This window comes from Spermophilus citellus (assembly GCF_964194105.1).
Source record: "Spermophilus citellus genome assembly, chromosome: 1".
NCBI lineage: Eukaryota > Metazoa > Chordata > Mammalia > Rodentia > Sciuridae > Spermophilus > Spermophilus citellus.
The window spans coordinates 86,917,189-86,935,085 of NC_138182.1; the positions used below are offsets into that span (position 1 = coordinate 86,917,189).

The following is a 17,897-nucleotide window of genomic DNA, read 5'->3' on the forward strand; positions in this document are numbered from 1 at the left end:
AATGTGTATCCCTGTGAATTTTGTGACTAGTTGAAATACAGTTAATACATGCTCTTGGAGTTATAGTACCATTTATTATTCCTTCCACAACTAATTTTTAAATTATATCTTGTGTATATATAAAAGATATTTAGCTAAAATAAGAACATATATATGTTTCACATAATACATATCGAATCTTAATATAATGAAAACCACAAACATTTTCAAGTTAACTTGCTTTGATAAGGGTATCAGTTTAAAGTTCTTATTTTTTATCTGATAGATTAGAAAGGTTGTAATTATAGACTACCATTTCTCAAAAATTCTTAAGTGCACACTCATATAAAATAAAACTGGCAACCGGCCTGTTCTGCTCAAAGGGCATTATTTGGCCCATGTTCTTGTCTAGGTAAGTGAGTTGTACCATCAGAAACAATTATCACATGATGCTATTTCAGAGAGTGTTAGCACTTACACAAACTGTTGATTGTTTCTGTGTGATAAGAGGTTTAAGCAGCTGTTAGATACAGTCAAGAAAGAAATGAGAAACAGTCTGAGGTTACAAGGTGGACTATGACAACAATTAAAATTGGCAACTAACCTTCATATATCAGGGCTTTTCTCAATTTTGCCCAGAAGAAAACAGAAGTAAACAGAAGTAAGATAACCTATCTTCCACTGATGCTAACTTCAAATTTTGTCATTTTGAAAAATCACCTTTCAAGTTGTGTGCAAGTATGAATGTGTAACAATGAATCTCACTAATATGTATAATGTAATAAAAACTTTAAGGCCTGGGGAGGTAGCTTAAAGGTAGAGCACTTGCCTAACATGTGTGAGGCACTGGGTTCAGTTCTTATCACCATGTAAAAATAAATAAATAAAATAAAGGTCCATCAACAACTAAAAAAAAAAAAAAAAACTTAAAAAGGAAAAATCACCTCACAGGTACCCCTGACTTTAAAACAAATAAATGCCTTAATTTGAAATGTATAACAAAATCATATTAATGTTTTCTGGTTTTGGAACTTTACCCAACCTTAGAGAATGGGATTCCATGGCTTTAAAATGGTGTGATAATCACCAATTCTAGAAAACTGGGTTATGCATGTCCCTGCTTAAACCCTTCCTGTGGACGTTTTTCCTAGTATCCAGATCCCCATCCTTACTCGCAAAGCGCTGAATGGTCTGGTCCCTGCTGTCTCTTACAAGGTTTTGCTAGTACTTTTAGGCGCTGGGTCAGATGGAGCACATTCCCCTCTAGGGCTTTCCCACCAGCTTGTTTTGCTGCCTGGAATGCTTCTTCCCCGGATTTGCCCCTGGTTAGCTGCAGTTTATTTATTACTCAGGTTAAATATTGCTGGGACTCAGAAAATACTACCTCAAAGAACTGTGAACCAAAAGAGACTGGGAAGTCTCAGGAGCAAGAAGGTCACTCTGACCTTGCCTTCCTCTTCTGAGTGAAAGATGGTCATAAAGGAATTCTCTGGCCTTCCTTGCCTGAAAGTAGATCATAAGACCCTTATTCCAGAGGGGGGCTGTCTATGTGGTGGGGTGATGATGGTAGGAATGCTACACAGAGAGGCCCAGAAGAATCTGAATAGACAGGCCTTGCTGAGTTCCCTCAAGTTGATGACCATTAGGTCATACCTGCTTTGCTACATGACTGGCCATTCTTCATAGAACCTACGGGTAAAAATAAAAGTTCTTCCTGAATCCTTGGGTCTTCATTACTTAAGTCTCTCCTGACATGTAAGACTTAGACAAATAAAGTTGTTGTGCTATTCTTTTATTAATCTATCTTTTGTTATGGAGGGTCTCAGCCATGCACCCTGCAGTGGGCAAAGAGAACATTCCAGCCCAGTCATTCACTCACTGGGTCAGTCCTCTGAACAGCTCTCACTTATTTTCTTGCCCTTCACGGTTGTGACTCCAACTAGCTTTGGCACCCTAACACAGTTGGAACCCGTCTCTCGGGTTCTGGGCCACACCCTGACCTGCAACTTCTTCAATTTTCGATAAATGTCTATCGCATGGATCAATAAATGACTTGCCCTCTATTAGGCCAATCACCGGTTCCATTTGCAATGAAGCCAGCATGTTTACTCATTAGTAACTGTGAATTCCCAGTTACCACCACCTGAGGTGCCTTGAGCCCATCCTAATTTCCAGAGAGAGAATAAACACTGAATAATCACATTTTCACTATCCTGTTAGAAAGGGAAGATTTAACTGGGACTAACTGATTGTTAACATTGAGTTAACAATCAATGCTCTACGATAAGCAGACATTCTGTGTCCTGATTTGCAAAACAGGAGACCCATGATAGTGTGTTTTACACCCAAGACGTGGTTTTTTGTTTGTTTTTCCTGCTTCTATTGGTACAAAAATTTCTCCAAAGGTCCAATAAATCTATTGTTAATGCATTGATTCCTACTACAAGAACTGTGTCTCTTAGTGATAACTTTTACATATTCTCTAACTTCTCATCCACAAAGTCAGCTGTTTCCAAGCTGGGCCTTACCTGGCTTTCCAGGTGCCAGATAGAGATGGAATTTCCTCACCATACCACAGAGACCATGCCCGGAGTCTGGATAAACATTTTCTGAATTCTGGGGTGAGAAGGTAGCGTTCAAATATAAACCCCAAATGCCAAGCACTTTTCTTTAATTTTCTTTATTCCTCCCATAGTTCAATACCTCCAAGAGGTTCACCTAAAATCATTACAAAAGTTATTTCAACCTGACTCCCAGGATGCCAGAGTCTCCACTTCTTTCCTCAGCTTCCCTGAGGATTTAGGGAGAGGTGCACCAAGAAATGAACCGTTGAATCTGGCTATTCCCAGGTATGCAGATTGTAACTCAGCTGCAGAATGGTGTGCCTGGGCCATCTGATTTCAGCTGGCTGGAATGTTTTACTCTCAAGAGATCTATCACTGTTGAAGATAGGTAGGGAAGGGAAGTCCAATGGAAAAGCAAACAACTTACTGATAATGAAGTAGAGAAGTGATTAGCAGAGACTTCAGAGACCTGAAGAATTAATGCCTGCCTGGAATGTACAACATCACTATTCAAACAACATGATCTATACAATTAAAAAGACAAACAAAACACAGCAACAAAAATCCTTTCTACTGCTGCTCAAGTGGGTTGAATAAAATCAACTTTAAAAAAAGGGATTAAAGTATACCATCAATTATTTGAAAGGGGCTCAACAAGCCGTCAGCACTAGTTAAGTCTCGGATTAACATTAAATTCAGTAGTAAAAATGATTTGGAGGCAGGAGGGTGGGGGACTGAACCCAGAGCCTCATGCAGGTTATGCAAGCACTCTAATATTAAGCTATATCCCAGCCCCTTTCATTGATTCCTGAAAAGAAGTCTTGTAGCAAATAGAGAAAGTGGACATGAAACTAACTTAAGTCATGCTTAAAAAAAAAAAAAATTGTGCTTGAGTCACCCTGGAAACAGTCTGAGGCCATATTACCATCAAACCTTTCAAACCTTTGTCTGACTTTGACCCTCCACTCTCTGCTCCCCTACCTACCTCAGAGAGAGAGATGCCTCTTTCCCTCCCATTCTTTTTGGAGGCATTTCTTAATAAGGATGCTATACTTCTGCATCACAGCATTGGGCAGTAATTAAGCTCCCAATGCAATTTCTAACACATTTAATGCACCATTTTAAAGGTGAGCAGGAAGTCCTTTTCTTACTTCAGTAATCAATGACAACTGGTGTTCACAATTAAACAAAAAAATTAAACATTAGTCCCTAACAAAGGCTCTTAGTATTTAACACCCATAAAATAGCAAGAGAATCAATTATTTTTGGTTGACATGAGGAGCTTAGGCATTAACTGAATGCTAATGAGGTGTTTTACTTCCTTCAGAGTTTATTTTCCTCCTCTTCCTGGCCTTCCTGTGCCTAGCGTGTAGTTCCCAGAAATCCCCATTTGGGTAATCCAGTCAGCTTTTCTGTAATTTCCTGGACCATTTACTCCCTTTGTTCTACTAATGTATTTCCTCACCAATTCTGAGTATTTGTCAGCCAAGCTAGAGATTTAACTGGTCTTACCCAGGAGTTTTGTTGATTCTGACTGTTTTCCTAAGAACTCACCCTGTTGTCTGAACTAAAATGTTCAGGCCTTGCCCAAAATTCTTCCCTCCACAAGATTAAAAGCATTTAATCACTTTCTTTTCGACACCACACTAGACTCCATGGAGGGGATTCTGCACAGAAATCATCTTCCTTCATAAGTCTTCTCTTTTCTGAACTGTGACAAAACAGTTAACAGAACTCTTTCACCTTTCTTTGCTCTGAACTCCTGGAGAGTCTTTGCTTCTGCATTTTGTGGGGGAGGGTATGATTTCTGTGCTTGGCCCATGTTTCTCCTGCAGGTAGCGTTTCAAAAAGAACTACATGCAGGCGCTCCCCTCACTTCCTTCAAGTTTTGCAAACAGTTTTGTGAAGCCAAATGACTTGGACCTTTTTCATCAGACCCCACTGGCAGGGTGGCATCCCTCCAGGTCTCCCTGGGGGCTCTGTGGCTTTCTGGCCTTCTAATAAAGATGAAAGAGCAAGGGAAAACTTTAGGTGAGTCTTAGTATCTTGAATTTGTGCAAAGAGGCCTGCAATAAAAAGAGGTTTGTCTTTCTTTTTAGTTGGGTGACAGTGGGAAGAGGTGACTCCTCCTCTTGGTTGGAGGAGGCTTGGTTCCCTGGTTTTCATTGGCAACACATAGTGATCAATGTCATGATAATCAATGTCATGATAAAATGGGACCACACACAATGTCTGTTAAGTCCATAGCATTTAAAGTAAGGAAGTGGGAGCTTCACCAGATTAAGAGAGACTTGAGAAACCCAGAAACCCAGATATTAGTGTGAATCTTGCCTACATTCCAGTATAAATGACCCAGTCCTGAAAAGGCAGGGGCCATCCAAAAAGTCTGCTTATAGACTGAGTATTCGACTGACACCAAGAAATTACTGCTGATTATTAGAAGTGATGATGGACACTGGAGTTGCAAATTTACATTTAATAACATAAAGCAGAAGATGTACCCTCACAGATGTTATAGTATATAATCTAATATTTAGAGATGCATCCTGAGGATTTGCTTTATTTGCTTCAGCAAAGAAAATAATCAGGGAAAAAAGAGACTAAATGAAGCAACTGTGGGTTTTCTAAAGAAGATGGCGGGACCATCCAAACTTTGAACCAGAAGGGTTGTGCTTCAGAAACTGCCTGAGGCTGCATGGAAGCTAGCTGCAGGGAAGAGAGACGCCTGTAAAGGGGACCTGTGCAGGGAGTGCTGCCTCAGAGGCAGGGCCTTAGCTGAAAGGGCAGAAAGGCTACCATTTAGGGAAAGACCTGGCAGTTTCTCTAAACTTTGTAAAGATAAAGAGGGAACAGTGAGGCCGCCAAGAGGGAGTCTGTGGTAGGGGAGCAACTCATCACAAACAGAACACAGAATGCTGAAGGGAAGGGCTGGTCCTGCAGGGTGCTGGCCAGGGACACTCAGTCGCAGTCAGCAGAAGAGCCTGGAGTGCAGGTGAGAGCAGCCTGGGCAGGATATACCTCTTCTATGCAAAGAGGATTTCGTGGAAGCAGTAATCCAGAGGGTGATTTGGGAAAGCACTAAAATTCTAAACTTGTTAGATCACCCAGTTTCTCCAACCCAAACTCACTCTGTAGGTTGGGTTTGTAGCTCAGGGGCAGAGCACTTGCCTAGCATGTGTGCAGATCTGGGTTACAGCATCATAGGGAAAAACAACAACAGAAATTCACTCATTCACTCTGGCTGCCTACACTACTCTGATGTGCCTGGGATTCAGTTAGGTTCCTGCATCTTAACCCAGATTAGGGAAACAGGATGCAAAATAGCACCTGCTGTGTTCACCTCTTCTCTCAATACTCTGGGACAAATCCACAGTTGTTAAGAATGGCCACTGAAATTTAACTTATGCAGCTTTTAAGTTAGGAGATGAGATGGGTGTTAACACTTTCTGAATGTCTACATATGCTATAGATTTAATATGTATTATTCCATTTAACCCTCAAAGAAAATTTATGATGACAATACAAAAGTTCAGAGAAGTTAATAACCCAGCCAAGGTCACACAGATAAGTAAGTGGCAGGGCTTGAAGCCCAACTCTGGCCTGTCTAGGGCCAGATATAGGGGCTCATTATAATATATATTATATATATATATCATAGGGTATATATATATATCAGATATAATATATATAATATAGATATATATCAGATATAATAGGGGCTCATTGCTCTGCTTCATGACACAGCCATGGAAAAAATGCAGCTGGAAAGCAAATTAATCTTAACCAGGTGTTGGAAGCAGAAATTTGCCACCTGGTCTGGAGAAGTTTGCCGAAATGATGCCATAATTTCCTATCCTTTTAGCCAATGAAAAACTAATAGCCATTTTAGGAGGAGTAGGCGAGAAAGGGAAAAAAGAGTCATGCGATGCTAACAGCCAGTACTCTGAGAAAAAAGTATTTTTTCCTGAAATGATATAAAGTCAAAACTGGAGCAACACCATGCAAAAAATCTGCTATATCTCATAGGCAAGCTTTACTTAAATTCAAGTTCCATTTGGCAGTAGTGCCAATTTGACTTAGAGGTATGACAATACCAACTTCTTAAACATTACTGTTATCATTTTACTTATTCTTTATTTTGCAGCACTGGGGATGGAACCCAGGGTCTTGTGCATACTAGGCAACCACTCTACCAGCCCTTGAACATTAAAGATCGAAAGAGCCAGACAAAGTGGTACACTCTTGTAATCCCAGTGACTTGGGAGGCTGAGGCAGCAGGATCACAAGTTCAAGGCCAGCCTCAGCAACTTAGGCTCTAAGCAGTTTAGCGAGATCCTATCTCAAAAAATTAAAAAAGCGCTGGGGATGTGGCTCCGTGGTAAAGCCCCCTTGGGTTCAGTCCCGAGTACCAAAAAATAAGTGAATAAATAAATAAATAATTATCTGTTTAAAAATCACAGCATAATGGGTGTTTTCAATTGAGAAGTAAGAATGTTTTGGAGAGTTTTCGCTTTTTAAAAAAATACAATCAGTTTTAAAGAGCACCAGGAAGGTCCTGCCTGGAGCAGAGGAGCCACCTTTGGCTTGTTTAAAGATCTTGCTGCTGCGTTTCAGGCACTGTCCCCTATTTCTCAGCAGATAGCACTCTATTAGGATGTCCGTATTGCTGCCTGAGGCTTGTCCAGGGCCCTGCGGTTTAGAAGCAGCCTGGATGAAATGGAGCAGGACAGCAGGAGGGCACAGGGCTGCAGCGCCCAGGCAGGGGAGGGAATCGGATTTCTCTCCTGAGGTCCCAAGAGGCCTGGGCTGTCTGGTGATCCTGCCCAGCAGCCTCAACCCCCAGTCACACAGCCACGCATCAGTGTTCACAGAGAACACAAAACCAAAGGGAGACAGGTGATCGCCCAGCAGAAGGCTCAAGGCCAGCCACATCAGGACCTTTACGGCAGACAGAGAGAGCCACACACAGGGGAAAGCACTTAAGTGAAAGAGAATCCACCCCTTCCTGGCAAAGGTAGGTACAGCAACCAGCACCATCCGACTTTGAAATTGGAGAAAATCAGCCCAAAGCCCACTCACTCCCACCAACTGTGACGAACAGGGAGAAAGATCTAAAATGAAACAAGGATCTTCTTGTTGTTTATTTAGATTAAATGTAACTCAACAACTAGATGTTTTCATAAAATATTCTATCTTGTCACAATACCTAAAATGTTACAACAGAACACCTGTACTCCATATCAAATAAGAAAAAACATTAATGGAAAAAAGTTTGATAACTTATGTGACATATTGGACATTTGTTTATATTACATCTATAAAGTAAGTAGACCTTAGGTTTTCTTCAACTAGAATTTTTTTTTTCATGAATTACACTTTAGGAATAAATAAGGGAAAATATAAATATGTTACAAAAACCTTGAAATCAGTAATTCATTTCTTAAATACACGAAAAATAAAAATATGCAGGGTAGATCATTCTACGCCCAGCAGCAGGCCCCCTGCTTTTCCTCGGTGAGGGTGAGGATAACTGGTTTGGAGAAAGTATTCTTTTTTTTTTTTTTTTTTTTTTTAAAGATAGAGTGAGAGGAGGGAGAGAGAGAGAGAGAGAGAGAGAGAGAGAGAGAGAGAGAGAGAGAGAGAGAGAGAGAGAGAGAATTTTTAATATTTATTTTTTAGTTCTCGGCGGACACAACATCTTTGTTGGTATGTGGTGCTGAGGATCGAACCCGGGCCGCACGCATGCCAGGCGAGCGCGCTACCACTTGAGCCACATCCCCAGCCCAAGAAAGTATTCTTATCAGTCCAAATGTGGCTCTCTGTACCTGCCGTAAACTTGAGCAAATGTCTAAAGCCTATACGTTGAAGAAAGCACACATCAAGGAAAACACTCCTTCAAGAAGGACAAACTGAAATCAATACAAACCTTTTTATTCCTTACCTGAAACAATTTTTTACTTTTCTGTATTTCTGTGCATATCTAATTCTCTGATCTCAGTGTTTCTCATTATCAGCTTACCTTATTAAAGTCATGAGAACATGCTTATGGATGCATAAATTCCACAGGTTAATTTTTGGAAGACAAGATTTGCTAATGAGAAAGTGTAGAAGCAGGTTAATGAGAATTTAACATTTCTCAAAATAGGGCAAAAGTTGGGAACTCAGATAAGGTATATTAAAATGTTAGGTTATTTTCTTGAATGGATAAGACATAAAGGGAACCTTTGAATCCGCAGCCACCATTTCAAAATTATAATTGTCAATTTGGCATATGAGAAAGGTTTTCAAAGATCAATACATAACAATGTTTGTTCTATTCCCTATACATTTCTAAGAAAAACTATTAGAATGTGTGCCCTTGGGTTGGACCTGGATGCTGTGAGGGGGCAGAATGTCCTTATTGGGCCCCTGAGGGATGCTGTCAGAACTCAGTGAAGTTATCTTCTTGTGGTTGTGCTGCAGAGGACATTGGGTGCAGAGGCTGGGCTGGGGCAGCAGGGCAGGACCAGCTCCTACCTAGCCTGTGCATCTTTGCAGGGGTAGCACAATGCCTCTCTACTGGTGACTTTATGATAGCTCTATTCTTTTTAAAAAATATTTTCATTAGTTGTAGATGGATCTTTATTTTATTTGCTTCTTTATACGTGGTGCTGAGAATAGATCTCAGTGTCTCACTCATGCTAGGCAAGCGCTCTACCACTGAGCCACAACCTCAGCCCCATGTTAGCTCTATTCTTAAGTGATAAGATAAACTGTCCCTCCCCAAGGCTGAGTGACTGCACTCTCTCAGCTTCTCTCTGTGGCCACTTCCAAAATGAGCCACACCTTGGGCACCAGATCTCCTTTCTTTCATTGATGCCATTTCCATAGACTTTTGCATTTTTAGCAGGTCAGTTAGCAAATATTCACAGAGCTTCCACTATGTGCCAGACTAACAACCAGAGAGGAATTTCAGAGTAAAAAGAAAAATTAGGTGAGGAAGAGAAGAAGGAATGGAAAGGCAAGAAATGGGAAAGGTAAGAAGTGGCAAAAATACTTAGAATCTCTAAGAGGGAGTCTGTAAAATCTTTTCAAGAACTGAACTGGTCTCTAATCTCAACCTCCCCCACTTGCCCTTCCCAATCACCCCTCCCAGAATCCAAGCAGGTGTGAAAAAAGCAAATGAAGGTGATAAAAGAACAATTATGGGGCAGCTCTCAGGAGGCCAAGCAGGACAAATCGCCTCTTGAAGAGAGCAGCATTCCACCATTATCTAGTTTGCAGATGGACCACCCAGAAAATCTGGAGCAATTAGGAGGGAAACAAACAAAGTGTGGGTGCTGAGGCGATGGCCATGTCCCCATGCTATACTGTAGCTAGCAATCCCACAGTGCAGCACAGGGAGGAGAAAAGGAATCAGGCTGTAACCATGTGGGTGCATGCACACACACATATACACCCTCATACACAACATGTGCATGCACACACAATGACATCAACTACAAAGTTGTTCAAATTACCAAGGGATCAGAACAGAGATTTTTTTTTCAAAAGAAACCCCATTTAACTCTGTCTTCTGGTATGCACTGGAACATTTAAAAGTGAATTTTGAACAGGATAGGTAGATTTTTAAAATTATGTTCTCAGACGGAGACCATAGTGGAAGGGAACCAGGGAGAGAGAGGAGGGGGGGAAAGAGGAAATACTAGGGAAGGATATTGACCAAATTATATTGTTATACTGTGTGTATATACAAATATGTAACAGCAAATCCCACCATTGTGTATAATTATAATGAACCAAAACAAAACAAAACAAAAAAACACTAAAAATAAAGTTATAAATCCACATTCTAGGGGTAAAAAAAAAAAAAAAGTTTTGAGGGCTGGGAATGTAGCTTGCCCAGCAAGCATGAGAACTTTGGTGTGATTTGCCAGCACCACTACACACAAAAAATAATTACTTTCTTTTTTATCAACAAGCAAAGATGGGGCTCATGTTCTCTTTTAGGATTGACAGCCCAGTCAGGATTCCCTTCAATATTACCACTCTCTGGCCAAACTGGATACTCACAGCTGCCATGCTGCATCCCCGTGAGGGCTCAGGCAGCCTGCTGTGTTGTGTGTACTATTTCATAAGCCTTATGCACCCCACCCAAAGTATTCTCATCTTATGACCATCTTGCTCAAGGTTACACAGCTAAGCGACTCAGAATTCAAATGCCTTCTCCAGATCACTGAGAATCTCCCTCTAAACTGAGTTGGTTTGTTTCTGCACAGTCTTGCTTGTGCCTCTGCATGCATGCCTCTCTAGCTGAAATATACTCTGATTGCTGCTCTCTACTCATTCCTTCACTTCCTCAAAGCCTTGCTGGCCATCCCATCTCCAACATGAATTCTTTCTTGGTAACACCAGGCAGATGGCCTGTTGCTGACTCTTCTGAATGTCCTCGTTATTGACCCCAGGTCCAGAACTTCAAAAGCCCTGCCACATATCGCAGCAAGCTTGTGAAAGCACATTCTCTTACCGCATTATAGGCAATGCTTTTCTGCAAAATGTAGTTTAGGATTTAGAGTTTAGAATTTTGCTTTGAAATTCCCAGTTTACTTAGAAATTACTTATGCCTGAGCCAGGTGCAGTGATGCATGCACCTGTAATATGAGCTATTTGGGAGGCTGAGGCAGGCAGATCACAAATTCAAGACCAGCCTGGGCAACTTAGTGATACCCTGTCTCAAAAAAAAAGGGGGGGGGGCTGGGGATATGGCTCAGTGGTGAAGCAACCCTGGGTTCCAAACCCAGTACCAAAACCAAAACAAAAAAATTAAATTACTTATGTTTGTTTAGCAATCCTATCATGCTTAAGAATTCACGAGGTGCAAGAAGGACTGTAGACTGCTTCCAAATATGATAAAACTTATTGTGCTTATTAAGTTTTTAACAGGTATTGAGACAGGTAGACATTTTATAGAGCTTTTAAACATTTTCCAATTTCAATTTGCTATGGTTCCCCTAGCTCAACTTTGAAACCTACAAATGGAATTTTTTTTTTCAGGTCTCAAAAGAATGCTGCAAGTTCCTGCCTCCACTGTCTGACAGATAAAGCAGCCCTGCCCATGCCTTATACTGCACAGTAGCTACATGCAGACCTGCTTGCTGTAAACTCAGCCCCCTGTAAACTCAGCCTCCACATATTCACAGTTTTAAATTTATCGAAAACAGTAATTTTTGTCTTGGTGTCTAGTAATTTTTATGGTAATTAGCATGACTACCACACAATAAATGCTTAAAGTACTCACTTATTAGAAAACAAGCCTTAAATAAAACCCCAAACGACAATTTCAACTATATCCTCTGAAGTCTTTTTCCTAAAACATCTAGTTTGAAATAATATTTGAAATAATATTCCTAAAAACTTCTCAAAATATTTGTTCTCCTTCTTTTAAAAAAACCTGCTTTGTCTTAATTTCTTTAAAAAGATAGTACAATATCCAAATAAGTACGATACAAAACAAAACAAAGCAGGAATCTCTAGATTTATTAATCTTCTAGATCTTCATTTCATTAACAGCTACAGATTTCTCTTTAAGCAATTAAAAGGAAAAATGGTACAGAATTCTCTAGACATTTCATATACCCAAGATAGCATTGGCTTTCTAGTACTCAGATGTTCCCAGTCCCAGGGAAATCTCCTTCGGTAATACAGGTTTTAAACAAATGCACTTAACAACATTTTAGTCTATGTGATGAAATAAATACTACTCACACAGCATACTGCTAAGTGCTGGAAAGAGCAGGCTGATCCTCCAAAAGGCAAGGATAGCCAGCAGTAGCTTCTGTGTCATAATTCCCAGGAACTTTTTCAACTCAATAGAAAACAGTAATTCATCAAAATAACCCCCAACCCCAGGTACAACAGACTTACACAAATAAGTAAAAATATGCTTTATTCAGCATGCACAACTTCATGACAGATGCTCAACCTGGGGTACAACGGTTGGGTCTGAAATTAAAAGCCTGACTTTAAGATCCTCTTTGGTAAGACTGCTAAACATGCACTCTTCCACCTTGAAATAGCATGTTCCAATGTCAATTCTCTGCATGTAGTTTTTTTGTTCATGCCGGTTTTAATTTGTATTTAAGGTGTCCCCCCAAAGCTCCTATGCTAATGTGGGCGGTGCAATGATTAGATAATGAGAACTGAAACTTAATGAGTCCATCCTAGTTCAAATGGCCTAAGTGGGTGGTAACTAAAGGCAGGTGGGGTGTGGGAGAAGAAAGTAGGTCCCTGGGAGTGTGTCCTTGGCCCCAGTGCCTCAGTCTCTTTCTCTGCTTCCTGGTTACCACGAACTGAGTGGCTTCCCTCCACGCTTTTGCCATGATGGTCTGATTCACCTTAGACCCAGAGCAATGGTTGACCGTGGCCTGAGAACTGTGACACAATGAGTCAAAATATCCACTTTCTCCTCTAAGCTGTTGTTGGGTATTTTAATCACAGCAACAAAAAGCTGACTAGTACAGTGTCCAAACCCAATAAAACCCCCAGTCGTATAGGTGGGACTGGGCCAGATAGGTCAGAGGGTGCAATCTAAATCTCACTGTGATGACGTTCTTAGACAGTAACCCAAAAGCTTAAATCTGAGCACGCTGCTCTCATCAGAGACTGAGATGAAGAAACACAGGAAGGAAACTAGGGAGAGGGCCCAAAGCGCTATGTCCTTTAATCATCCGATGGAGCTACCCACCTCTTTCCATTACTGTCCTGCAGCATGGCTTTCCCCATCACTCTGGTCTTGGTTTCCAGCTCCTGTACCTCCTCCAGCAACGTCTTTTTGTAGGTATGCTTGGCCCTGTATCAGGAGGAGAAGACACGAAGAATACGGCCTGTCAACTTGACACATCTGGGAAGACTGGTCACCTCCTGCCCACCACTCCTGGATGCCCTCTAGACGAGGCAGAAACTCCAGAAGATGTTCAAAGTCTTCTTCCTGTGGTTCCTTGATCCTTACCCAACAGCCATCAGAGAGCCCAGGGCTTAGCAGTGCCTCGAGAAGGGCCACTGTCATAGCAGTCATGGGGTTTACGATACCAGAGTGCTATCTTTCATTTCCTTGTTAAATAAATCTTGCATCTGTGCCCTGAAATTTTTAAACAATTGAGCCTAAACAAAGCTAAAATTGAGCTACTGGTTGGAAATGATATAGACGGGAAAAAAAAAGATATTTCACAAGGGGTAGACTAGATGAGGGAAAAGGAACACGGTAAAATGAAAGGCCTCATATATTAGCAATACTTTCCAGGTTCCTTTATTATGGAAAGTGCTGCATTAGTTTCTTTTCAATATAAATAAAGGTGAGAACTCCAAGATATAAAAAGAACAACTGAGCACATCGGTACAAAAGTGAAAACCATGATCTGGGAACATTCTGACGATGTGGGCTATTTCCGCAGAATCACATTCTCCTGCTGCCTGACTTCTACCTTCAAGGACAGAAAGCCTGTTAAGATAAGGCCGAGTCATCTAACACTCCATGTTTATCTATAATGGTGTATTAGCACCAAGATACTGTATATGCTTCTGTCATCCTTTCCCACAAAGTAAACAAGAGAAAAACCACACGGGTTTTAACACATAATACCTTAATTACTTCAAACAGTGTCCCAATACCACAGTTCAAAGCAGACTCTGTGGAATTTTAATTTAAGCAATAAATGAGAAAACAGCCAACATCTGGCAGGAAAGGAGACAGTTGCAAAGGATGTTAAAATGTATACTGTTCAATATTACTGAGTAGCTGGGTCCCAAACTTTACCTTTTATCTCCTGGGCTTATGGGATTATATTGATAATAAGAGTAGCTTATTATCAGAGTCCCCACCCCATTCAGAGTCATCCCACATAGAAAGGTTCCAGAGCTCATGTCTGGCTGGTCCTGAAGAATGAATATGTACTCTCACCTTTTTCAGGACCATCCTGATTCCATCATCCCCCCCCACCAACTTCCTCCTGCACAGGACTGTCAACCTCTAGATCAGCCCCCACTGTTAACTTCAGGACCATCTATATCAAAGTGTCTCTTAGTAATTTGATAATATACCCACTAGGCTGGCTCCTGTGAGCTTGCCAGGAAATGCTACTGCTATTTGGGAACACAGTATTGCAATGCTGGGAATGATTAGGCTATTCTTTGTGCATGTAAACACTTGAATAAAAAGGATGCTAGCAATTTGAAACCATTTTTCTGGAGCACCTTTTCCTAATAAGGTTGAATTAGAAAAATGAGTCTAAAATCTTCGTTGTCAAAGTCTACATGAACAGACAAAAATTTCAATTATGGGTTATTAAGGCAGACTTCTAAGTATTAGCCACTGGTGTGTAATTTAGGTTTCATTGTAAGCCAGGTTCTGGATTGCAGCTTTGACAGAGAATCAGCCCAATTATCTGTCAAGGGCTTATCCCCAGTGACCCAAGGCTTGCTGTTTGTCACCCCACTCAAGACACCAGAGACCACAGAAGGGTCAGAGTGAGGGTGACTGGTTACTGACAGGGAGTCCCTTTGAGCTTTCAGATACAGCTAAGGGTATCTCTTAAAAGAAATAGCTTGGTTTAGGATCTTGAACTTTTCATCTTTGTGAAATGTTTTTCTGTTCCCTTTTTGTGTGTAAAGACAGCAAGTCTGAAGGAAATGTTAAATTCTAACTGCAGATGAAAATGGAAATACAATGTACTTCAAGAGAAACTGGTTTAGTTAGAATGTTAAAAAAATCAAGGCCCATTTATATATATAACATATATATATATATTGCTTATTACCTTTTATTGCCATTTAACTGCCTATCTGGGATTATAAGAAGGAAATGAAGTCATTCTGGAATTGGGAATGTATTGTGTGATGCCTGGTAAAAGGCAGGAGATACAGTTCAAGAAAGGGAAACTGGTTCCTCTCTGCTCAGTGGTCTTGAACTTGTATTATTTTTATAAAGCAAAACTGACAAATTTCTCCTAGATGAGAATCTGTACGTGGCAGCTTAACTAAGCATGCTGTCATAGGTAAACATTTGGAAGAGTGTAAGCTAAAGGGTGTTAAAATAGTTTTGGGCAATTTACACTTCATGCTTCTAATAGGACTGCTCATTAGCCATATAGCACATGTGATCAACCAATTATTTAATAAAAGATAGGCTGGTTTGGTCCTTCATAAAAATTCTAGTGAACAGAATAATAAGGCCAGCATTTTATGACAATCCAAATCTGACTAAAGATAGTGTAATCGTGGATCTTCATCCAGAAAGTTGACGGACTTCATGGGAAAAAAAATGACTGAATCACCTCATTCCATTTTCTCTCTTCTTAACAGTCCAGGTCCTGAATTGGAAGTGAGAGACTGAGCAAAGAGAGGGGGAAAATGTGGAAAGATGGAGCAACTTGCTCACTTTCTTAGGTGCTCACAGAAGTCTATTTGAATAAGGCAGCAGCCATTTGCTGGGATTTTAAAGCCCTTCAAAAGAGAACATAACCAGCCAGGTGAAATGGTGCGCATCTGTAACCCCAGGAACTCTGGAGGCTGAGGCAGTAGGATTGCTGGAGCCCAGGAGTTTGGGGCCAGCCTGGGCCACAAGGAGAGACCTCATCTCAAAAGAACGAAAGGAAGGAAGGAAGGAAGGAAGGAAGGAAGGAAGGAAGGAAGGAAGGCAGGCAGGCAGGAAGGAGAGAGAAAAGAACAAGAGTGGACAAGCATTACCACAAAATTCAAGACCAAAGAAATAATTCTTTGAATATTCCAAGGCAAGACTGGAACACCCAGCAGTATTGTCCGAAGATCCCTACCATTGCCATGCCCAGCCATTACCCAAGTTCTGCAGAGCTGGGAGTTGAAGCACATGGGTGGGTTTGAACCCAGCTGCTCATTAATTCATATCCACTAATTTAAAACTCTTTGGAGGTTCATAGCAATAAATATCTGACAGATGAAACCATTTGATGGGTGCTTGTGGACAACCAGGATTAACCTTTTCATTGTGTGTGTAGGAAGGGGTAGGAACAAATCCTATAAAAACAGAACATGTTTTCTAAAGGTGCAGTTCATAGGTAAGCACTATGGCCTCCCCAGAGGTGAGCATTCATAATATGATTTCTCCCCTTGGGATGGATGAGCCTCCAAATTTATTTGCTTGCACGAATATTTCAGAGTTAGAGTATGAGATACAATACAGGCCTCATGATCAGAGAGACAATGCCCAAAGATATCCTCAAAATTCTTGTTTTTGGAGAGGGGATAACTGTAGTTTAGACATTAAACAGACATACAAATTGGGCATATTTTTTGGACAAGTGCCCCAGAAGACTATTTTCCCAAATAAAATGAGATAAAAACACATTTCAGGAAGTATGCCAGAATCTGAGCTGTCACTCCTGGGAAAAGTTGTATTTGGGCCAATGCTAAGACTGGACATAAGCCTGTAAGGCCAACCTTCCATGCTTGCTCTCAGCTTCCACTGGAACCTTCTTTGCGGGGCCTTGGTCCCTGCTTCAAACCCAGCTGGCAAACTCCTTGGAAAGGAAATGACACTTTACTCTTTCCATATGGTGGAGCTGGAAGCAGTGTCATTTGGCTTATCATTGTTAAAACGTAAATAGTGCTAATTTTATAGTGCTGGGTACTACAAACACAACCCAAAACAAGTCCTGTTGGGGGGATTTGGAATGCACTGGAAAGGATCCAGAGAACAGATAGGGAGGCATGTAGACGTTTTAATCTACAAACACTCTCTTTGAGTGGAAGAAAGATTCTTTTGCTAAAGTCTCATTTGGCAAAAGTAGCAATTAAAAAAAAAAGTTCTCACAACATTAATTTAGGATAGCTGGATTGGGGACATAGCTCAATAGTAGAGTACTTCACCCAGCATGCACAAGGCCCTTCGGGTGAATCTCCAGTACCGCAAAAAACACATTCTCAACTTTAAGATAGCAGAAATAAGACAGTCTGAGACTAATGTATAAGCATGTTATTAATTCTCAATCACTTCACATTGAAAAAAACTATCTGATGTAGCTAAGGCCATGCTACCATGCTGTATTTATTTAAAATGGACGCTCTTACAACATTGAATTGAACAAATTCAGTTAGGGAATAAACATACTGTGTGCCACCACTGGGCATACTCCTCAAAAAACAAAATTTTAATTTTGATTAATTTAAATTTATGTAGCCACATGTGGCTAATGACTACCATATTAGATAGCAGAGACATAGGCAGAGTTTATGCCAAGGTTAAATTTCCAACTACAACTATATACTATAGGTATTAGCAAGAAGTACTCTGTGGATTGAGAAGAACAGTAGGATGCGAAATTGGAGTTTTCTTCACCTGCGTAT

At 40.7% G+C, this 17,897-nt stretch overlaps 1 protein-coding gene across 1 annotated transcript in view; it reads right to left on the bottom strand.

The window, feature by feature from the left end:
• Positions 1-17,897, bottom strand: part of ATP8A2 (ATPase phospholipid transporting 8A2) — a 431,635-nt gene that overhangs the window by 40,091 nt on the left and 373,647 nt on the right. Inside the window, exon 17 of the mRNA XM_081299456.1 lies at positions 13,267-13,371. Coding sequence (XP_081155582.1) covers positions 13,267-13,371 — 105 coding nt within the window. The remainder of the gene's footprint in view (positions 1-13,266; positions 13,372-17,897) is intronic.